This window comes from Brachyhypopomus gauderio, chromosome 4, assembly GCF_052324685.1.
Source record: "Brachyhypopomus gauderio isolate BG-103 chromosome 4, BGAUD_0.2, whole genome shotgun sequence".
Classification (NCBI taxonomy): domain Eukaryota; kingdom Metazoa; phylum Chordata; class Actinopteri; order Gymnotiformes; family Hypopomidae; genus Brachyhypopomus; species Brachyhypopomus gauderio.
The window spans coordinates 10,736,976-10,759,896 of record NC_135214.1 but is presented as its reverse complement, the minus strand read 5'-3'; the positions used below and the strand labels follow the sequence as shown (position 1 = coordinate 10,759,896).

Genomic DNA, 22,921 nt, shown 5'->3' with positions numbered 1-22,921 from the left:
TGTCAGACTTGCCAGGCAGTGACGTTACCCAGGCAGACCCGCTGTGAGGTAGGCAGCACTGCCACACTGCATGCTGGGAGACTTCATCAGTCTGGCCCAAGCAAGCCTAGCAACATTCAGCAGGGACGTAATTATGGAGTGTTGAATATGATTCAGCTGGAAGAAATGATCACTGCTGGAGTGAATTAAGGTTGGGGCCCGTGTGTTAGCCGGGTCGTGTAGAGGTAGGGAAGGGGGGGTCATCATTAGTAAACATGTTAAACTCACTTTTGTTTGTGTTTGTGGGAGTGGTGCTGTGTGTCCGTGGTGTCCAAGCAAAGGCAGACCTGTGGCAAGAATGAATCTGTAATGACTCAGCAAAAACATGTCCAGCTCCTTAAACCAGTCAGAACAAGAGTCTGGACCAGAGTTTGATCCCAGTAGTATGGGGAATCCTTCCTCAGGGAAGTATGTCTCCAAGTGTCTTCTCTCCAGTGTGGATGGGGTAGTGTTCTCCTAGACTGGATCGATCTTCTCTCCAGTGTGGATGGGTTAGCGTTATGTAGAACTGTTGCATGTTCTGACTCCGCCCTCTTGTTCTGTGCAGAACCAGTACCAATAATTCACTGAACGTTCCAAGAAAGTCCACGCCTGTCTGTGGCACTCCTGCCCCCTGCTGTGCACATCCGAGGACTCTGTGCTGTCCTCCCGTACGCCAGACACACTTGTTTACCCACTACTAAGGGCGTGTGGCAGTATCGATGTTTAATAACTCAAACTGCATTGCCAGTGATGAAGGAATTTGATGAAGTTGACTTCTCATGGGGATTCCAGAGATGGCTGTGGCTTGGTTTTAAAAAGGTTATGACACATAAGCTCCATGTGGTTTCGATTTGGCCATCATTTTAGGTTCGCATATAAAACATTATGTGCAGTGGGGTTTCTAATCCTATCAGATGATAATGTAAGGGGAGTGTGTGCACTCCCTGTTTAGCCGGAGGAGCCTTAACAATGGAAGAAAAATGGATAGGGGACGTGATTTATAGTGTAGAGTGACACAGGAATTTGAGTTTAGTAGTAAGAGATGTCCTGGTTGTCCCTCCCAGACTGTCTGCACTTCTGAATTAAAGAGGGAAGATCTTGGAGTGGACCCTCCAGAGAAGACGGATAGAGGAGGATAGATAGAACCAACACGAGGAACCTTCAGTTGTCTGTGTGTGTGTGTGTGTGTGTGTGTGTGTGTGTGTGTGTGTGTGTGTGTGCGTGTTTGTGTCTGAGACAGACAGACAGACAGAGTAAGAGAGAGCTAAAGAGACTTCCTTGGTCTTCAGAGACCTGTTCTCAGGGATGCTTTGCCAAGACCCCAGGCGTAACACCCTGCTGTACTTTGAAATGGGATCTTTATTGTCCATAAAGTTTAAGCCAAGTATGAAGAATCGCTCCTCCCAAACAAAACACACACACGCACGCAGGCATACGCACACACACGCACACACACGTGCGTATGAACAGATAGAGAAGAAAGAAGAGAGAAAACCTATGTTATCACATCCCTGTTTCCAGTTATGCCATAGTTATATATAACTGGAATACGATAAGGTAATTATTATAACGTTTTGTGTCTGTGTAAAAGATCTTAAGTTGAGCGTAGTCGTCTCCCTCCTCTGTTGAACACTGGGGACGTTTGATTGCACTTACTCCATAATTCAAAGCTGGATGAGGTCAGAAGGGTTATCTGCTTTCTTTTATGTAACGATAAGTTGAAGAATTGGTGCACTGATCCACCTGCGTCTGACTGCAGTCTGGTCAGTGTATCCCCACTGAGAGCAGAGGGAAAACACAAGCGCTGAATCAAAGAAACATGGCCTAGAGATAGCAGATAAATGTCCCATCTGATCCAATCTCGACTCCCGTGCCATCACACACACACACACACACACACACACACGCACAACATGAAAAACACGAGCAGGATTTGTATCTGTAACGGAGAGGGAGACAACAAGATGGAAACAGAGAGGGAGAGAGAGAATGAGAGAAAGATTGAGAGAGACAGAAACAGAAAGAGAAGGAAAGGGAGAGAAAGAAAGAAAGATGGAGAGAGCGGGACAGGCTGACAGAGAGAACGATGGAAAGAGAAGGAAAAGTATTTTAAAGATGGAGAGAGGGAGAGAGAACAAGAGACAGAGGAGAGTGAGTTGGAGAGAAAGATGGGGAGAGTGAGTTGAGGAGAGAGATGGGGAGAGTGAGTTAGGGAGAGAGATATTAAGAGTGAGTTGAGGAGAGAGGTGAGGAGAGTGAGTTGAGGAGAGAGATGATAAGAGTGAGTTGATGAGAGAGATGGGGAGAGTGAGTTGAGGAGAGAGATGATAAGAGTGAGTTGAGGAGAGAGATGATAAGAGTGAGTTGATGAGAGAGATGGGGAGAGTGAGTTGAGGAGAGAGATGATAAGAGTGAGTTGATGAGAGAGACAGGGAGAGTGAGTTGAAGAGAGAGATGGGGAGAGTGAGTTGGGGAGAGAGATGGGGAGAGTGATGGGGAGAGTGAGTTAGGGAGAGAGATGGGGAGAGTGAGTTGGGGAGAGAGATAATAAGAGTGAGTTGGGGAGAGAGATGGGGAGAGTGAGTTGGGGAGAGAGATAATAAGAGTGAGTTGGGGAGAGAGATGGGGAGAGTGAGTTGGGGAGAGAGATGGGGAGAGTGAGTTGAGGAGAGAGATGGGGAGAGTGAGTTGGGGAGAGAGATAATAAGAGTGAGTTGGGGAGAGAGATTGGGAGAGTGAGTTGGGGAGAGATGGGGAGAGTGAGTTGGGGAGATAGATGATAAGAGTGAGTTGAGGAGAGAGATAATAAGAGTGAGTTGAGGAGAGAGATGGGGAGAGTGAGTTGGGGAGAGAGATGAGGAGAGTGAGAGTGAGAGGGAGTTGAGGAGTGAGATGGGGAGAGTGAGTTGAGGAGAGAGACAGGGAGTGTGAGTTGGGGAGAGAGATGAGGGGAGTGAGATGAGGAGAGTGAGTTGAGGAGTGAGATTGGGAGAGTGAGTTGAGGAGAGAGACAGGGAGTGTGAGTTGGGGAGAGAGATGGGGAGAGTGAGTTGGGGAGAGAGATGGTGAGAGTGAGTTGGGGAGAGAGATGGGGAGAGTGAGTTGGGGAGAGATGGGGAGAGTGAGTTGGGGAGACAGATGTGGAGAGTGAGTCGAGGAGAGAGATGGGGAGAGTGAGTTGAGGAGAGAGACAGGGAGTGTGAGTTGAGGAGAGAGACAGGGAGTGTGAGTTGGGGAGAGAGATGGTGAGAGTGAGTTGGGGAGAGAGATGGGGAGAGTGAGTTGGGGAGAGAGATGGGGAGAGTGAGTTGAGGAGTGATATGGGGAGAGTGAGTTGAGGAGAGAGATGGGGAGAGTGAGTTGAGGAGAGAGACAGGGAGTGTGAGTTGGGGAGAGAGATGGTGAGAGTGAGTTGGGGAGAGAGATGGGGAGAGTGAGTTGGGGAGAGAGATGGGGAGAGTGAACTGTCAGTGATGATGCTGGCTGCTTTGATTGATTGCATTACTGTATCGGAATGCAAATGTTAAATCTGCAAAGACTTCAAAAAGAGCACAGAGGGTTAGAGTTTCAGCTCACACCCTCCGGACACCTCCAGACTGACATGGAATGTTAGCTTAGTATGCTGCGTACAGACTCCTAAGCCCAAAATGAAGCATCATCTTGAGAATGCTAAATTATGAATACAGAGCTGATAATGCCAACAATGTCCTCTGTCGTTCTCCGCTGATGGATGCAGGGATTATTTTTGGATGGATAAATGGTATCAGCCTCGTCCCTTAGCTTTACAGGCCATGTGTTTTGCTGAGCTGATATGTCAATACGTCATTAATAGTGTATGGTTGGGAAGCTTTCATGTGCCAAATTAAACTCCACAGTCTTCAACCATCATCACTGAGCACTGAGAACAAAATCTGCATATCTTATTTTTTTATTTGTTTTTTTTTATCAACAGAATAAGACCTTAATCTCAATTCAATTCAATTCAATTCAATAATGCTTTATTTGCATGACTGTATCAAGGTACACTATTGCCAAAGGAGAGACTATTCTATGATTTTCGACATTACATGTAGCTATTTACAGTAGCAGATTTGTGAATTTGACACTAAAATGAATTTGGTGTTTGTCAACACAGTTCATGAGACAAAACAGCAAAGTGGCAGATTTATGTGAGCACGTTCATTCTTAGTCGCCGGGATTACGACGACACGGAACATGACGTGATTCACCGTCTTAATAACAATATTGTCGTTTTAAGGTGAAGCGATATTAAACAATATCTCAAAGCTTAGCTTGTTTTTTTAATGTAAGATAATGAGTGATACATCTTTACAATACACCACAGTTCATCATTCAAAATCAACCCATAAAACGCACAAAAAACAAAACAAACAACAACAATAAAACAAATAAGACAGCCCGTTTTGTTTTGATATTCCTGTTCCTATCCACTTGCTCACCTTTCTCGGTTTTTTTTTTTTTTTTTTTTTTTTTTTTAATTATTTTTTATGTATCAGGTCTCATTTTACGTTTGTAGGCTACATCACAGGAAATAGGACAGGTCAAGGTGAATTTGAAACAGCTGACTGAATTCGCAGCCCGAGCTACAGTGTCGTTTCACAGAAGGTCTTTTCTTTTCTCTGGAGGTTTTGCGTTGCGCCCGCGGCGTCTCGCGGCGCAGATAAGCGCGAGGATCTGCAGGGAAGGAGAGCGCACGCGCTCCGGGAATTAACAACTTGTTGAGGTTTAGCTACCTGCCGCTGGTGAACGACAGATCTGAGCAATATCGCCTTGTAACATAAGGGCACAGTGCCTACGAGACCACCCCACACTGCTGCTGATGAAACGTTTTGAAACTATATTTGTAATATTTCCATTTTCTCCAGGAACCACTGCGTTGCCTGCGCCTGCAGGCAGAGGTCGGGCGCTTTTCGCTCCCTCGGGCTGCAGAAAGCTCGCAGATCTAAATCGCTCGCTGATGGAATTCAGGAGTTTTTGGTGAACACGCCGTGTCACCTCTTCAGCGGGTCTTTAAGTCGGAAGTCGTGGACGAGAAAAAGTCTTTGGCACTGAGGCTGCTGCGTGCGTTGTCCCTAACAGATAAACACGATTGATAGCGACCATTGGCAGCCCAGATGACATTTGGCGGTTTCTAGTGGTGCTGATTCCCGGAGAAGATCTCACATTCACAGGAACATCGACCTCTGTCACCACCGGACAAGGGGTCCTTTTAGGATAGGGACAACCATCGTGACCATGAGACCTCAGGCAAGATCACAACTTGCGTTATTCTTCATTCTCCTGTGCCCGGTCAACATTATTGGACTGTGGTGGTGAGTATTACTTTATGTCGATACATAACTGCTGTACCGCATTGAGCTTTCTTTTAAAAGTGTGTGTGTGTGTGTGTGTGTGTGTGTGTGTGTGTGTGTGTGTGTGTGTGTGCGCGCGCGCGTGTGTGTGTATGAGTAGGGGTGGAGAGGGTAAACGTATCGGTCTACCTTAACGCGTAATAGCACTAGTGCGGACACGAATGGATAGGAAAATTTGACAAATTACTTTTCATATCAAGTTGGCATTACTCGCGGGCTTTGAGAAATACACACCTTGTCATGGGGTGATGCGCCAGTCACTGTGCCACGCGCGTATAAAAGCTTTTAGTTTTAACCGTGAAATAAGTGCTGTTAACTTTAAAAACATGTTAAGGGTTGAGAGTGAGTTTTTCAGGTTTCTTTTGCTGAATCCTGGGTGACTGTGTTTAGATTAGCTATATTTTTTCAACAACACACTTGGTGTGTAGTGTTTAAAAGAATCCTAACACTTCCTAAACACCTTAATCAAATATATTTTTGAATGCAGGAATCTTTTAATTTCACCAACTAAAGCTTTGTAGTCACCTGATTTCTGTTTAAGGAGATCTAAGAGTTAATTGGCAGAGACGTCAGGGGGGTCAGACCTGGAATTTGAGGTAGACCTCCAGGCTACGGGTGTCATCATAACCCGGCTGCCCGTGCTGCTGTCCGACAGCTATGAGCTGACGGGGGATGTTTGGGACGTGCAGGCAGACAGACTAAAGCAACACGTTCCTCTATGCTGCCCATCCACACGTCACCTCTGCGTTTTTCACATTTTCACCTCATTAGTTCCTAAAAATGAGATTTTAGTCTGCGGCAGAGTTTGGGCACCACTAAGCGTGTGTGTGTGTGTGTGTGTGTGTGTGTGTGTGTGTGTGTGTGTGTGTGTGTGTGTGTGTTAATGCATGCACAACACACACACCTGGAGGTCCAGTGGATATGAGGAGACAGTGATGCTTCAGTGGGGCGGGGGGGTGTTATCTGTGTGGTGTGTGGGTGCTGAGTGCCAGGCACACAGATGAAAGGGTCTGACATGAGTCAGTCTCTGAGGGACCAGAGCTGCCTGCAACTCTCTGCTGCTGCACAATCACTGAGCTCATGTGTTGGCACCCAGCCAGGAGTCTGTCCGACAGGTGTGTGTGTACACCGTGCCCTCTCTGTGGTGTGTGTGTGTGTGTGTGTGTTTGTCCCCCCATAACCAAGGCTACGTGTGCCTTCACCTAGCGAAGCATGAGTGTCTCTAAATAATCACCCAGTGTTTGTGTAACATGTGCCTGCCTTCCAAGCCAGCACTTTGTGTGTGTCTGTGTGTGTGTGTGTCTGTGGTGTGTGTGTGTGTGTGTGTGTGTGTGTGTGTGTGTGTGTGTGTGTGCGCGCTCGGGGGGGGGGGGGGGGGGTGTTTGTGTGTGTGTGTGTGTGTGTGTCACAATGCCCTCTCTTCACTGGTGTGTCCTGATCTTCATGCGGATCGCAAGAGAAATGCGTTTCATTTTGATAACAGAGTGCTTTCAAATCAAGCAGCTGTGAGAGGTAGATCAGATAAGGACTGGGGTTTGATGGGGGCTGGGCTTAGATAAGTTGGGGTAAGATTAGGACTGGGCGTAGATAAGGGTTGGGGTAAGATTGGGACTGGGGTTAGATAAGGACTGGAGTTTGATGGGGGCTGGGCTTAGATTAGGACTGAGGTTAGATAAGGGTTGGGGATAGATAAGAACTGAGGTTAGATAAGGGTTGGGGTTAGATTAGGACTGGAGTTAGATAAGGACTGGGGTTAGATAAGGACTGGGGTTAGATAAGGGTTGGGGTTAGATAAGGGTTGGGGTTAGATAAGGACTGGGGTTAGATTAAGGGTTGGGGTTGTATTAAGTGTTGGTGTTGGATTAAGATTCGGGGTTAGATAAGGGCTTGGGTTAGATTAAGGGTTGGTGTTGGATTAAGGGTTGGTGTTGGATTAAGATTCGGGGTTAGATAAGGGTTTGGGTTAGATTAAGGAGTGGGATTGGATAAGGGTTGGGGTTAGAATAAGGGTTGGGGTTAGAATAAGGGTTGGGGTTGGATAAGGGTTGGGGTTAGAATAAGGGTTGGGGTTAGAATAAGGGTTGGGGTTAGAATAAGGGTTGGGGTTGGATAAGGGTTGGGGTTGGATAAGGGTTGGGGTTAGATTAAGGGTTGGGGTTTGATAGAAGGTTGGAGTTAGATTAAGGCTTGGGGTTAGATTAAACCTTGGGGTTGGATCGAGGGTTGGGGTTGGATAAGGGCCAGTCTCTTGGCCCTGCCACACACACCTGTCCGCTGGGTGTGAGTCACTCCTCTGCCCATAGAGCGAGTGCAGGACCCCTGGACCCTCCAACCACACAAGAACCAGGATACAGAACCCTCCCACTTCCCACCTGGGTCACCAATCACCCTACAGGGGTTCAGGACCCTCCACACTGCTGCTTCACTGGTTTGTGATGTGGACAGAGGCAGCCATGTGATCCACGCGCTACAGCCTGACTGGAGCGTCTCGAACAGGACAGCCAGAACGGCCCTGCGCCAAATCACCGCATAACCAGCATACTTTGGGGATTAAGGAGGGCTGAATTTCGCTGGTTTTCAGTGAGACGCAACAGCGCTCCTGCTGGTGGTCTAAGGACACTGCGCTCGCACTGAGTGTTTGGATAGCTTGTCTTAATCACCACTTCCCTCTCTGTTCCAGTCTGCCTTATCTTTATGATCTATCGCACGCAAGGCCATTCGGTCTGATCCTGACCGCACGGCGATGGTCCGTGTGTGGCCAAAGTGAGATTTGCCTTCGTGTAGAGGAGGGATGGGCTCGGGGGATGGTCTCATCTGGAAGGTTTGCGTTTATTCCTGGGTGTACTACTCATCACCCGTCGCCCCACTAGCTCTGCCTGAATCCAGACGTTAAAGAAGCAGAGGAGTACTGCTGAGAGCCCCATGTGACCTCTGGCCCTGTGCGACCTCAGGGGCAGTGGTCAGGCTCACCTGGCACACTCGAGGCTCTGAGTCCCATTTGATTTGAGCTGAACAAAGGTTCGGCCCGGCCCTGTTCCTGATGGGTCTCTGTGCTGCTCATCTCCACACCAGCCTGTGGAGGGGCTAAGCTGATATTTAATCTCATCTCATCCCTTCATTCAGCAAGACAGCACAAAGACGCTCTGCTTTCGGCTGGCTGTGGACGGCTTGGCAGCTTGTCCAGTGTCTGCTCCCCTGGCCCGTGACCCCTCAGATAAACAGCAGCACAGCAGGAGCCGGTAGTGGCTGCTAGCACGCTAGCACGCGCGGGGTGTGCGTCCTGGATCCGGGCCTGGGTCAGTGCTGCAAAACACACACCAGTGATGTGTTCCTCCCCTGCTGTCGCCATAGAAACCTTGTCAATGTGTTGTCAATAAGAGACAGGACAAGTCGAAACGCGAAGAAGTGCAACCTCAAGATTATCGGACACATGTGTCCACACACACACTCGTGAAAGGCATGTTACCGACGCTTTATTAAAATGCCCTCTCTGACTTGCAATTTCAGTCACTCATAAACAGTATATCCATTTCTTTCTAATGACAGAGTCATATGAATTTAATACTCTGTGTTAACATATGAGAGTCTAATCTTGCCAAAAGACATCTACAGTGTTCTGGGTCTTCAGGCCGCCACTGAATAAGTGGTTGTGTTTAAGTGAAATATTTGTCCAATCAAGATGGCCCATATCACTCGAGGACCTGCTATCTCCTCATCCATATTTCATGTTGGACCGCCGTGGAAGAAGTTGGCAGGACTGTCCGTGCGACTTCTTAAAACAAACTGCCGTAGCAGATGAAGGCTATTAGTCTGAAAGATTAGCTCTGACGGCTGAAGGGAAGGCAATGAGGTGTCCTTGCTGAATTCCGGCTCCCCCAGACGGCTGTGGAGCGATAAAGCCAGTTTGGCTGTGCGGGCCAGATCCCCTCAGACCCAGCTGGAGTGGTGAGACTGAGGAGCAAGGGGCGGGGCCTCAGATCGCACATTAGGCCAGTGAGGGAGTAATGGGAGGGGCTCACCACTGGACCCGCCCTCTCCTCTGTCATCAGCCACTGAGGTAAACACTCTCTCCAAGTGTAAACATGTGTCTGTCATCACTTCAGAAGAAGCACAGCAATTAAGATGCACCTTTTCTCAGACGATATCTGTTTATAGTTAAGGAGTTGTGCCACTCTTGTGGACACTGGCGTGTCTGGCTCTAGTAGTTTCTTTTGTCGTGCATCTTCTTTGACACAGGTGAAGAACAGCGAGCCTTTCCAAACTGAGCCCCGAGTTAACGAGGGGGCAGCCGGACTTGGTGTGAACCACAGTGTCTCATTGATGATGCTGTACATCATTTAAAATGCTTTGTGTAGCATGAGATAAGAAGACTTGATGGGACTGGAGCGTGCAGTCCTGCTGTGTAATCTGGGGCAAGTGAGAGTGCTGGGTAATCTGGAGCACGTGTGGGTGATGGGTAATCCAGAGTGTGTGCGGGTGCAGGGTATTCCGGAGTGTGAGTGGGTGTGGAATAATCTGGAGCGGGTGCGGGGTAATCTAGAGTGTGCGCGGGTGCGGGGTAATCTGGAGTGTGTGGGGTAATCTGATGCCAGACTTGTGGTGTGCTGCAGGGCCGTGGGAAGTCCTCTAGTCATGGATCCCAACAGCATCTGTAGGAAGACCAAACGGCTGGCCGGCCGGCAGGCTGAACTGTGTCAGACGCAGCCCGAGATCGTCAGCGAGGTGGCAAAGGGAGCCCGGCTGGGTGTGCGCGAGTGCCAGTTCCAGTTCCGCTTCCGCCGCTGGAACTGCTCCAGCCACAGCAAATACTTCGGCAAAGTCCTGCAGCAAGGTGAGCACAGTCTTCCTCTGTCCTGGGCAGGCCGTGACCCTTGGCCCCTGACCCCAGACTGACCCTAGGGCCTAAAGCACAAAGCTCTCACCTCAATTGACCAGTGAACAGGAGAACAGAGCTGTTGTGTCGGATACATGTAGACGTCTTTGTCTTAGAGATCTGTTCTCTCTGAAAACTGCTTCTGCTGTGTAATTGAGCTCTGGCGAGTGTCGGGTCATAAGCACACCCCTCTGCACATTTCAGCTGTTTGAAGAGAGTCATGAGATGAGAGCAGGTTCCCCTGACCCTCTCTGGACTGGTTTTGTTTTGGTGATGGTGCCACTGAAGTGGTTCCTCTTATCTGATGTTTTGTTAACTTCTCCACATCTCCAAGAGGATCTGGAGAAGAGCAAAGCTGGTGTTAAAGGAGAGTCCTGTGCTGGCCATTTAAACACACAGGGCATAAAATAGAAATTACTATTTTATATTTGAGGAAATATTCATATTTCTGGAAACAGTGGACTCCTGTACACCGCAGTGCTGATCTGTGATCAGTTATTAGCTATTCATAGTTATCTATATTGCTGTATTCAGCTAGTCCTCTTTTAAATGAGCTTTTATGCCTCACTATATAGGCTCTAGGTCAGGGGTGTCAAACTCATTTTCACTGCGGGCCACATCTGCATAATCATTGCCCACAGAGGGCCATATGTAACTTATAAATGTAACTACTCCTTAATGTGAAATGTTAAATACTCTGTATTGAATGTATTACTTATTCAAGTTACAATATTACATATATATTTGCACATGGATGTAAAAATATATATATTGTTGCTCTGTTATTATAACATGAATCCTTTTAATTTGTTAGGTTATGAAACCCACATTACTCCATCAATCAACGATCAAAGTAACCGAAGTGAATAAGAAAAAATAACATCAAAGATATCACATTTACAAAACTGGAAATATCAAATAACAGTGAAAATAGTAATTGTGCTTCAAAAACGCTCCCTCTGAAAAAAACTTTTAAACACGGTGATTTCTTCTGCCACAACAAAGCAGCTTTAACTGCTGCATGGTTTGTGGTTGTGGCTTCTGCGAACACACTCTGTAGCGATCGCAGTTTGCCTTTTAATTCTTTGGCAATTTGTTGTTTTTCTTAATGCCTAATTTTGACATACTTAGTTCCGTGTTTGGTCTCAAAATGCCGACGTAGATTGTCCTCTGATAACCACCACCACTTCATAACCCAAAAGACACGTTTTTTCTCCTTGAAGCAAAAACATGTATTCGCTTTCACATCTTTCTTGAAACATCCTTCCATCTGCATCGATTTTTCTCTTCCTGGACATTTTGGGATCATTATTATCATTATTATCAATTACTCTTAGCCTATTGGGAAAATCACATCGATGTGGAAACAATCCAGTGTCGAGATGCAGTCACTTCGTGGGTAACATAATTGTGGGAAATGTAGTTTTTGGTCACTGCACGTGTTTGACTTATTTTTTTAGACAATTAGGCTTTTTAAGCTCTCATGGGCCACATAAAATGATGCAGCGGGCCACATTTGGCCCACGGGCCTTGAGTTTGACACCCCTGCTCTATGGCATTGTTGAGACATCTGCCTGTTAAGTGGCTGTGTTAATCATTACGTCCAGCAGAGGGCAGACTATCTGGCACAGTGCCCTCAGGCCATGCTTGTGGGGAGTTGGTGGCCTGTGGATGGATTTGCGTGGACGCTCCTCTCTGAGGATGCCTGCTCCCTGCTCCAGTGCCGAGGCCCTGATGTCTGTGAGCAGGAGCTGAGCGGGTGATTTGGCCCCCGGTGAGCAGACGTGTTCTCACACGGCCTGCAACACGACTCCTGCCAGTGACTGCGGCATGCTGAACCAGACTGAGACGGATCACCAGACTGACTGCCTCGTCAAATGCTAATTAATCATGAATTCCTCAGTGTCTATAGGCGAGGCATTAGTGCCCCGCTGTTTTGAAACGTTTGCCCCAATTATGGAGGGACGTGGCCCTGAATGGCCGTGTGTCAGCGTGAGACACTGTGCCAGCTCACCTCCTCTTTCTACGTAGCAGACCTGCAGGAAGAGGCCTGTGCAGTTTTGCCTGGGCACAAATTGCTGTCGGCGGGTTTGTTCCTTGTTAAAATGCAACCGCGCAACGCAGCGCCCCGCCCCCAGCCCCCTGGCCCCGCCTCCCTGGGCCCTGCCTCAACCACGCCAGGCTCGGCTGGTTCTATTAGCAGACGGCTGTGCTTTCTGAGCTCATAATGGGAAGATAAACAATACTCAGAAATATGATGCACTTCCAATCAGAGCACAGAACTGATGGGCATGCATAGCCTCGCCCCCTGCCTCTAGTGCCTCTCTGTCCTTCATTTCAGTCATATTTTACCTGTCTCTCTCAGCCCTCCTGTCTCTCTCAGCCCTCGTGTCTCTCTCAGCTCTCCTGTCTCTCTCAGCTCTCCTGTCTCTCTCTGCCCTCGTGTCTCTCTCTGCCCTCGTGTCTCTCTCAGCCCTCGTGTCTCTCTCTGCCCTCGTGTCTCTCTCAGCCCTCGAGTCTCTCTCAGTCTTCCTATCTCTCTCAGCCTTCCTATCTCTCTCAGCCCTCGTGTCTCTCTCAGCCTCAGCACACACACACAATACTCAGAAATATGATGCACTTCCAATCAGAGCACAGAACTGATGGGCATGCATAGCCTCGCCCCCTGCCTCTAGTGCCTCTCTGTCCTTCATTTCAGTCATATTTTACCTGTCTCTCTCAGCCCTCCTGTCTCTCTCAGCCCTCGTGTCTCTCTCAGCTCTCCTGTCTCTCTCAGCCCTCGTGTCTCTCTCAGCCCTCGTGTCTCTCTCTGCCCTCGTGTCTCTCTCTGCCCTCGTGTCTCTCTCAGCCCTCGTGTCTCTCTCTGCCCTCGTGTCTCTCTCAGCCCTCGTGTCTCTCTCAGCCCTCGTGTCTCTCTCAGCCCTCGTGTCTCTCTCTGCCCTCGTGTCTCTCTCTGCCCTCGTGTCTCTCTCTGCCCTCGTGTCTCTCTCAGCCCTCGTGTCTCTCTCTGCCCTCGTGTCTCTCTCAGCCCTCGAGTCTCTCTCAGCCTTCCTATCTCTCTCAGCCCTCGTGTCTCTCTCAGCCCTCGTGTCTCTCTCAGCCCTCGTGACTCTCTCAGCCCTCGTGTCTCTCTCTGCCCTCGTGTCTCTCTCTGCCCTCGTGTCTCTCTCTGCCCTTGTGTCTCTCTCTGCCCTCGTGACTCTCTCAGCCCTCGTGACTCTCTCAGCCCTTGTGTCTCTCTCTGCCCTCGTGTCTCTCTCTGCCCTCGTGACTCTCTCAGCCCTCGTGACTCTCTCAGCCCTTGTGTCTCTCTCAGCCCTCCTGTCCCTCTCAGCCCTTGTGTCTCTCTCTCTCTCAGCCCTCGTGTCTCTCTCTCTCTCAGCCCTCGTGTCTCTCTCTCTCAGCCCTCCTGTCTCTCTCGCTGCCCTCCTGTCCCTCTCAGCCCTCGTGTCTCTCTCTCTCTCAGCCCTCGTGTCTCTCTCTCTCTCAGCCCTCGTGTCTCTCTCTCTCTCAGCCCTCGTGTCTCTCTCTCTCTCAGCCCTCGTGTCTCTCTCTCTCTGCCCTCCTGTCTCTCTCGCTGCCCTCCTGTCTCTCTCAAATGAAATGAAATGAAATGTGCCATATTTTTGTAAATTGTGATTTTTACACTCCAATCGAAATTTGTCCTCTGCTTTGAACCCATCTGTGCAGTCAGAACACACACACACACACACACACTAGTGATTACTAGGGGGCTGTGGATCACACGTGCCCAGAGCGGTGGGCAGCCCTAGCCCGGTGCCCGGGGAGCAGTTGGGGTTAGGTGCCTTGCTCAAGCCTTGCTCTCTGCCCTCCTGTCTCTCTCAGCCCTCGTGTCTCTCTCTCAGCCCTCGTGTCTCTCTCTCAGCCCTCGTCTCTCTCTCTCTCAGCCCTCGTCTCTCTCTCTCTCAGCCCTCGTCTCTCTCTCTCTCAGCCCTCGTCTCTCTCTCTCAGCCCTCGTCTCTCTCTCTCAGCCCTCGTCTCTCTCTCTCTGCCCTCCTGTCTCTCTCTCTGCCCTCCTGTCTCTCTCAGCCCTTGTGTCTCTCTCAGCCCTCCTGTCTCTCTCTGTCCTCCTGTCATCCCTCCTGGGAGGGAGAGAGAGAGGGGGGGAGAGATGGAGGGAGGGAGGGAGGGAGGGAGGGAGGAGGAGAGTGTTGGAGGGAGAGAGAGAGAGGGATGGAGGGAGGGTGAGATGGGGGAGTGTATCATGTGTCACACTGCTTCACTAAAGTCCACATAGTTTCCCCTCAGTGCAGTGCTGCTGGTGCAGGCTCTAACTCTCTAATCCTCCTTCATATCTGCAAGGTATGTGCAGTGTGGATAAATTTAACACTGCCTGACCACCACCCCAACACACACACACACATACGTACACACACTGTGTTTAGACCTTTTGAGTGTTGCAGCTAGGGTAGGTGATGAGGGCCACAGAGACCACTATAAAGGAATAGAGGGTGTGTGTCAGTCATTCTCCCACCAACAGACGGTCATGTGAAGTGTGAGTAGAAATGTTTAACAGGGGCGCGCGTGTGTGTGTGTGTGTGTGTGTGTGTGTGTGCGTGCGTGCGTGCGTGCGTGCGTGCGTGCGTGCGTGTGTGTGCGTGCGTGCCCACATGTGTACCTCAGCACAGGGACAACACTGACCCAGAGTCAGCACAGCAAGAGCAGTGATCCTGTTTCAGCACAGATCACTGATCCAGAGTCAGCCCATCCCACTACACCTTCATCTTCATGCCCTGTAGCCTGAGACTGAACATTAAAGATCTGTTAATTCTGGCAGAAGCCTCCTGGCTGTGTCTCCACAACGTGCCTGGGCACAGACAGCTGGACAAATTTGTTTGGAATTTGTGTCTCGAAGGAAAATGTAATAACACACACACACACACACACACACACACACACACACACACACACACACACACACACACACACACATGCAACGTTGAGAGAATTTTTGTCTGGTTTCCTTGTGTCGTGTTTTCCCGGACTCCCTGTCTGTCTGTCTGTCTGTCTGTCTCTCATGTCTTCTAGGTGGATCTGTGTGAATAGGTGTGAATCTCAGCCATGGAGGGTGTTTAAGCTCAGACTGATATAATCAGTCATCTGATACTGTAAAGACATGCAGATGTGGTATCAATGGCTGTAGCAGAAGAGGGGAGATGTTCCCGGTGTAGACCACACCGCCGCCAGGTTGCTCCGTGCTCACATCAGTCCCTCCCTGCTCCCTTTGTGCTGGCTAATGAGACACAGCAGAACCCCGGGGCGTCTCTCCAGCGGAAACCGTGTCAGAGAAGCTCTCGGCAGGCTTGTCTCCAGCGCAGGGCTGTGGCAGTCAACCTTACGCTCTCCGTTTGGTCTTAACAGGTTTTCTCTGTCTGATTTTGCTCTGTGGCTTTCAGGGCGGTGATGGTGATAAATGAACCCATCATGTCCTCTTTAACGAGCCTGATAAGACTGCTGCTATGACAACACGCTGCCACTACTGCAGTGTGTCCCCTAGTGCATCCTCGTGCAGCACCTGTGTGTTCACACTTCTGGCTCAGCACCTGGTTCTCCTCACACACTGCCTGTGTGTGGACCCCACACCCACTGGACATCCCAAACATGGACACGAAGGGGCTTCCTCCTCACTCTTCTGGAGAGGCTTTCCACAAACATCTGGAATGTGTCTGTGGGAACTTGTGCACGTTCTCTCTACCCGACTTTGGGATGTCAGACACATATGTTCCTGCATGGCTTGTTGCTGTTTGCCCTGAACACACCTCTACATCCAGACTCAGGAATACAGCGGGGGCCCAGGAAGGCGGGGCCCAGGAAGGTGGGGCCCAGGAAGGTGGGGCCCAGGAAGGCCGGGTCTGATGTTTGACCAGAAGGCCTGTGATGTTAGTGATGCAATTCCTCCCAAAAGTATTGGGGTTGAGTTCAGAGGTCTGTGTTCAGTGGGGTTGAGTATAGATCTCTGTGTTCAGTGGGGTTAAGTATAGATCACAAGCACATAACTGTCCAAAATGTTTCTGTTCACATTAGCATTATGGAGACACTAGCATAATGGAGCCACGTCCCAACTGAAAACGTCTCTAGACCTTTATTACTTCCCCAACCTTTCTGTCTGCACGGCGCATGCTGGTGTAGTTCTCCTGACATCCACCAAACTCAGAACCACCCAAACCCAGAACCACCCATCTGACGGCCAGTTCAGTGCAGGTGAGCTTAACGCCATTACAGGCAACACCTGCTGCTGCCCATAGTGATGTTGCTGTTGCCCATAGTGATGATGTGCTTGAGTACAGCTTCACCATGCAAACCCACTTCATGGGCTCATTCCATGTTTCCAGTTTGGAACTATGCAGTGGTGCCCCACAGGACCCGTGATGCAGCACGGCAGGTCCACTCAGGTCCGCTCAGGTCCACTCAGGTCCGCTCAGGTCCACTCAGGTCTGCTCAGGTCCACTATGGTCCACTATGGTCCACTCAGGTCCGCTCAGGCCCTCTATGGTCCGCTCAGGCCACCTTGTTCTCCTGCTGCAGGTGAGACAGGTCCCACCTTCCTGGGCCCCGCCTTCCTGGGCCCCGCCTTCCTGGGCTCTGGAACTGTATTCCTGAGTCTGGATGTAGAGATGTGTTCATGCAGGAAGGTGTGTGTGTGTGTTTGATCTCTGCAGGGCTTGTGCACTGACAGTCTACATGTGTTTTCATGTGTCTAAGTGTGAAAAATTATAAATGAAGGGAAACACACACACGAGGAGACTGTGTGTGTGTGTGTGTGTGTGTGTGTGTGTATGGCTTTTGGACATTGCTGATTCTGTTTCACTGCCTCTAATGATTCCCGTTCGCTGAATTGTCTGCTGTAGAAGTGGCCAGTTCTACATTCTTACAATCTCAGTTCAGCTGTTCAATCAGCTCAGTGTTAACATAGGTTCCTTCTCTTCTCTCCTCTTCTCTTCTCTCCTCTCCTCTCCTCTTCTCTTCTCTCCTCTCCTCTCCTCTCCTCTTCTCTTCTCTTCTCTTCTCTCCTCTTCTCTTCTCTTCTCTTCTTCTCGTGGTTCAGACAGTGTAACTTGTCAAGGCTGGGCAGGTCTGCCCTCAGTGATGTAAATGTGAGTCTTACTAATGTGTGTGTGTGTGTGTGTGTGTGTGACAGATATTCGGGAGACAGCATTTGTGTACGCCATCACAGCAGCCGGGGTTACACATGCAGTTACACAGGCCTGCAGCATGGGGGAGCTGTTGCAGTGTGGCTGTGAGTCTCCGCGGAGCCGCGCTCCACCACGCCCTGCTGGGACTCCTCCCACTGACGGGGTCCGGTGGGAGTGGGGGGGCTGTGGAGACGATGTGGAGTTCGGCTACGAGAAATCCAAACAGTTCATGGATGCCAAGCGCAAGAAGGGCAAGAGTGACATCCGGACCCTCATCGATCTCCATAACAACGAGGCGGGCAGACTGGTAATACCATTTGATCCATTCAGTCTTCACTTCTGAACGTCTTATGGGCTGCCATGTTTGTTATTATTATAATTTTATGGTTGTTGATTTTGATGGGTGCATCCAGAGCACATTTGCCACATAATCACGTAAATGACGTCCTCATTCTAAGATTTTAATTATGGCTGTTGTTTGAATTGAAATGCATGGAAAGTGAATTGTTTAGACACCTTTCCACAACAATACTCAAACTTGTATCAGTCTGTTCATCAAAATGAATGAATCGTGAACAGCTAGCCGTGACATGCACTGCTAGACCCAGTAGGTTGAGTACCCAGTAGAGTTGAGGGTTTATGTTCTGGAACCAGTAGGTTAAGGATTCTGTTCTGTTCTGCCCCAAGCAGCTCCTTCACAGGGCAGGTTAGTTACCTGCTACCTGTGGGTTTCAAAGCATTCACTAACATTCAGAGAAAGTCTTAAACGAGAAGACACTGAGCCTTAAACGAGAAGACACTGAGCCTTAAATAAGAAGACATGGGGTCTTAAATGAGAAAAGCCTGAGCCATAAATGAGAAGAGTCGGAGCCTTAAATGAGAAGATGGTGGTTGTTAAAAGCTCCTGCATGGAAGCGATCAGAACTGCTGTGGAGGTGTAGGCTTGACTTGGCCCAGAGAGGAACGTCAGAGAGTTCCCTCCCCTGCAGGCCTCCCTGTGGAGGGGTTTGGTTCAATAAACACAGCCACTAAAAGAAGGACTCCGTTCTTGTCAACAGAAGCTTTCTGATCTGTCTAAACTAATGCTACTTTTATGGTTTATTCTCGCAAAGTGTGTGTGCGCACAAGCATACCTGTGTGTGTAAGTGTGTCTGTGTGTACATATGTGCGTGTGTGTGTGTGTGTATGTGTATGTGTGTGCGTGTGTGTCCTCAAGCCTCTTCACAGTGGCGTCAGGCCCAGGTAAACAGGTGGGTGCAGAAAAGACACGTAGACATGTGCAGTGGGTCTTTCTGAGGTCATAATTATATATGAGATTTATGTGTAATGACGCTCTTTTCAAATGCACAACAAAAAATGTCTTTAATCGGAAAGAATGGAATGTTAATCAGAGGCTAATTACCACAGGACTGTGTAAGCTCTTCCACTGCTGTAGGCTATGAAGAGGAGGAGAGGGGAGTGGCCCAGAGAGGGGAGTGGCCCAAAGAGGGGAGGGGTCTGAAGAGGGCAGTGGTTTGAAGAGGGGAGGGGGTGAATTCCTAGAGCAGCATCGGCTTTTATCTCTCCAATCTGTGCGTTGACCTGCAGGCGGTGAAGAACTACATGAGGACTGAGTGTAAATGTCATGGGCTGTCGGGCTCCTGCACCCTGCGCACCTGCTGGAGGAAGATGCCCCAGCTGCGAGAGGTGGGAGAACGTCTTCTGCAGCGCTTCAACGGGGCCTCCAAGGTCATGGGTGGCAACGATGGCAACACCCTCATCCCCGTGGGTCAGAACATCAAACCCCCAGACAAGCAGGACCTGATCTACACCGCCGAGTCCCCAGACTTCTGTCTCCCCAACAGGAAGACGGGCTCGCTGGGTACGCGCGGGCGTCCGTGCAACAGCACTGCGCTGGACGTGAGCGGCTGTGACCTGCTGTGCTGTGAGCGTGGGCACCGCGACGAGACGGTGGAGCTGGAGGAGAACTGCCTGTGTCGCTTCCACTGGTGCTGTGTGGTGCAGTGTAAGAAGTGCTCTGTGCGCAAGGACCTGAGCCTCTGCCTCTAGTGCCCCAGAACACCCGCTAGCACCCGGCTAATCTGGAGTGCTGACTCGTCCGCTGGAGTTCTAGAATGCCAGCAACCCTTCAGAAGAATCTAGATCACCGAGTCTGTAGTTGAATCTATCACTTGCTATCCTGCTGGAGTTCTAGATGCCCCCCACCTTTGAGGGAAAATTAGAACATTGTTCTAGAGTATCAACAGCCCTTTGGAGGGGTCCTCAAGGAATTCTTTACCTTGGACTTTTTCTGCTAGAGAATCTAGATCATCCACTAAATTGCAGGCAAGTCTAGATGTTGCAGATCCTTCTAGAGTGTAGGATATTCCTCCTGCAGTGTGAACTTTGAGGACTACACCACAGTGGGGTCTGACCCATGACCCACACTACAGTGACTATAGCTCAGCAGAAGGTCTTACCAAGAGGGTAGGGTTAGCACACTGGAGCTTTCTGTCTCCCGATCAGCTGTTTTTGATTTGATCTGCCTATATTTTCAGCTAGTGTTGATAAATGTAAGGTATTAATTTAGTTACTTTAATCTCCTCTGTAAGGAGAACTGACTGTCTCTAGCACTCTGTTGTCTAAGTGGAGTCCACATGTGGCATCATGGGTAGGGATGCTAACAGTGGCATGTGTTGTACTACACACCACCTGAGATTTAGCTTATGGTTTAAAAAGCCCACACACAGAGACGTTGGGGATGTTTGTGACGTCCTGAAGAACGCATTACAGAATGCAGCACAAAGAAGAGTCTATATTATGAGTAAAGTCCCAGCATGACTACTACCGGGGAAGAGCAAGGTCTCCATATTCCTTCAAAGCACTTTGACTATATGAACTGTGTGTATCATACATTAGCATTTGATCATTCTTGTTTAGGGTTACATGTCATTTCATACATGAATGATAAGAAGTGTGAGCAATATTTTAAATTCATTCATCTATGCTGCCTTGTTTTTAGACTGTCCCATGTCCACTTATTTAATATACAGAGCATTTATCATTCACTACTATGAAGAAGAGGTCAGCTGTCTCGGGGATCTGCGGACCTCCAGATGAACGGCTCCTCACTCGGACTCATACTGCATCTGTTTAATACAACTCACCGCCATTCCCTTAATCACTTTAACTACCAATCTGTTACCTTAAATGGACCCACTGTCTGATGTTCCATTTGAGCAGCTATATGGGAATACAGTAGGGAGTATTTCTACATGGGAATACAGTAGGGAGTATTTCTACATGGGAATACAGTAGGGAGTATTTCTACATGGGAATACTGTAGGGAGTATTTCTACATGGGAATGTAGTAGGGGTTATTTCTACATGGGAATACAGTAGAGAGTATTTCTACATGGGAATACTGTAGGAGATATTTCTACATGGGAATACAGTAGGGAGTATTTCTACATTGGAATACTGTAGGGAGTATTTCTACATGGGAATACTGTAGAGTATTTCTACATGGGAATACTGTAGGGAGTATTTCTACATGGAAATACTGTAGGTATTTCTTCTATGCAGAATCAGGTTCACAGGTGAGTTTAGTGATGGTTCATATTGCACATTTGTTTTAGAAGCCTTACCTTGTAAAGTCAAGTCCATTTCTGTGTGGTGTGATTGGGTGATGGAAGCCGGGTGGTGTGTTGTGATTGAGTGATGAAGGCAGGAAGACGTGATGTGATTAGGTGATGGAAGCCGGGAGGTGGGGTATGGTTGAAGGGCCATGGGTCACTCCTGCCTGCATGTACACCATCATCACACCATGATCACTCCATGATCACTCCATCTTCACTGTGATGCTTCATTGTCAGATCAGTGTAGTTGCAGGCTGGACCACCATGTTTTGATGATGACCTCATTCCTGCAGGAGGGCTGAATGTTGGACCTCTTGGTTTTCAGCTAATTGCTGCACAGCACACAAACCTGACTCTGATGTTCAAGCCCTTTTTGATCGATGTAAACACATGACTTTCATTTTTTCTGTTATTTTCCTTGATGCAAACTGCATATTCCATCACTGCAGTAGAATGTTATTGTATGATTTTTTTTATGATAATATCTACAGATTTCAAAATTGTTTCTGTTGTTTTGGGGTTTTTTTTGCTAGGGATAATGACATCGATACTAATGGAGTTCCTGGAGTTGTCTGACCTGTACACATGTAGAAATGGGTGTTCAAATGAGAATGTGAGTTTCCTCACTTCCACAGAAAACTTAAATAAAGACTCTGCTCTGTTATCCCATAGATATTTATATTTGAATCTGTGGTCTTGTGTTTGTTCTACTATGACATCTACGATTGTTCTAATGACAGGTGTGTTTTTGTACCAGGTGTTAAATCTAAAAACACTACGTTCTGACTTGAGAATCAGAGTGTATTTGGGATCAGATTTGAACTGAAATGTTTATATAAACAGTACACTGAAGCTTATGTCACACTTTCCTTCAACTGGCCTGAAATACAACCTGGGAGTGTGGTGTAGCTTCTCCACCTCATTCAGGGTCAGGACAGAAGGACTTCTAACCCCCACCCCTACCTCCCCCCTCTCTTTCTCTCTCTCTCTCTCTCTCTCTCTCTCTCTCTCTCTCTCTCTCTCTCTCTCTCTCTCTCTCTCTCTCTCTTTCTCTCTCTGGTAATAAGATTTCTCTTACACGTCTGCTCCAGTTAAATCTCCATGCCACTCAGCAGAATAAAGGTGTTGTTTGGAGTTATTTATGCTGCCAGAGACACTCCCTCCATGTCCATGTAAGCCCGACAAGTCGCCACAGGTTTCTATTTTCCAGGAATTCATTCTGCATAACCAAAAGTGCTGAAGACCATAGAAAGAAAAGAAGAGGGGAGAGAGTAAAAGAGGGAGAGAGAGGGAGGGAGAGAGAGAAAGAAAGAGAGAGAGAGAGAGAGAGAAAGTTGTAAGGCGGGCGACAGCTTCTAGTCTGCATGAATAACCACCCACGTAGCTGATAGATTTATAGTGACGGTCTTAATTCAGCGGCTGTTTGAATATGGACACATCGTTTTACACACACACACACACACACACACACACACACACACACACACACACACACACACACACAGGAGGAATGTGCTGGTGGTGAAATATCTCTGTCTTTGCCTGCTGATAATAAAACATACAGTGTAATGAAGGCCTGTTGCTCCAGCAGATCCAGGGGGAATCGCACTGTGTCATTTCCTCTGATTACTCACCGGCAGGCTGAGACACTCAACAACACACACACACACACCTGCATACACATGCACACACACACGTACACACAAACGCAAGCACACACACCTGCACACACCTATACACACACACGTTGCCAAGTCTAGTGGAGGGTTTGTTTATTAGTTTTGCTTGGTTGTTTGTGTTTGTGGTTAAGGTTTTGAAGTTGAAGGAATAAGCTCCAGTGGTGGTAGCTGAGTGAGTGGGCTTGGTTTGGTGATGCATGGGAGG

At 48.6% G+C, this 22,921-nt stretch overlaps 1 protein-coding gene across 1 annotated transcript; it reads left to right on the top strand.

Moving 5' to 3' along the window:
• The first annotated feature begins 4,582 nt into the window (after positions 1-4,582).
• wnt6b (wingless-type MMTV integration site family, member 6b) lies at positions 4,583-21,709 on the top strand. Its single transcript, XM_077002154.1, has 4 exons — positions 4,583-5,354; positions 10,004-10,224; positions 17,426-17,727; positions 19,008-21,709. Exons 1-4 carry the CDS (start codon positions 5,278-5,280, stop codon positions 19,467-19,469), a joined length of 1,062 nt encoding a protein of 353 aa, XP_076858269.1. The 5' UTR covers positions 4,583-5,277; the 3' UTR covers positions 19,470-21,709.
• Positions 21,710-22,921: the final 1,212 nt, after the last annotated feature.

Excerpts from the sequence above, each read along its gene's own strand:
- wnt6b (XM_077002154.1), top strand. The coding sequence starts at position 5,278 with ATGAGACCTCAGGCAAGATCACAACTTGCGTTATTCTTCATTCTCCTG. Across the intron at positions 10,225-17,425 it reads CGGCAAAGTCCTGCAGCAAG|ATATTCGGGAGACAGCATTT; the intron begins GTGAGCACAGTC and ends TGTGTGTGACAG. Across the intron at positions 17,728-19,007 it reads ACAACGAGGCGGGCAGACTG|GCGGTGAAGAACTACATGAG; the intron begins GTAATACCATTT and ends GTTGACCTGCAG.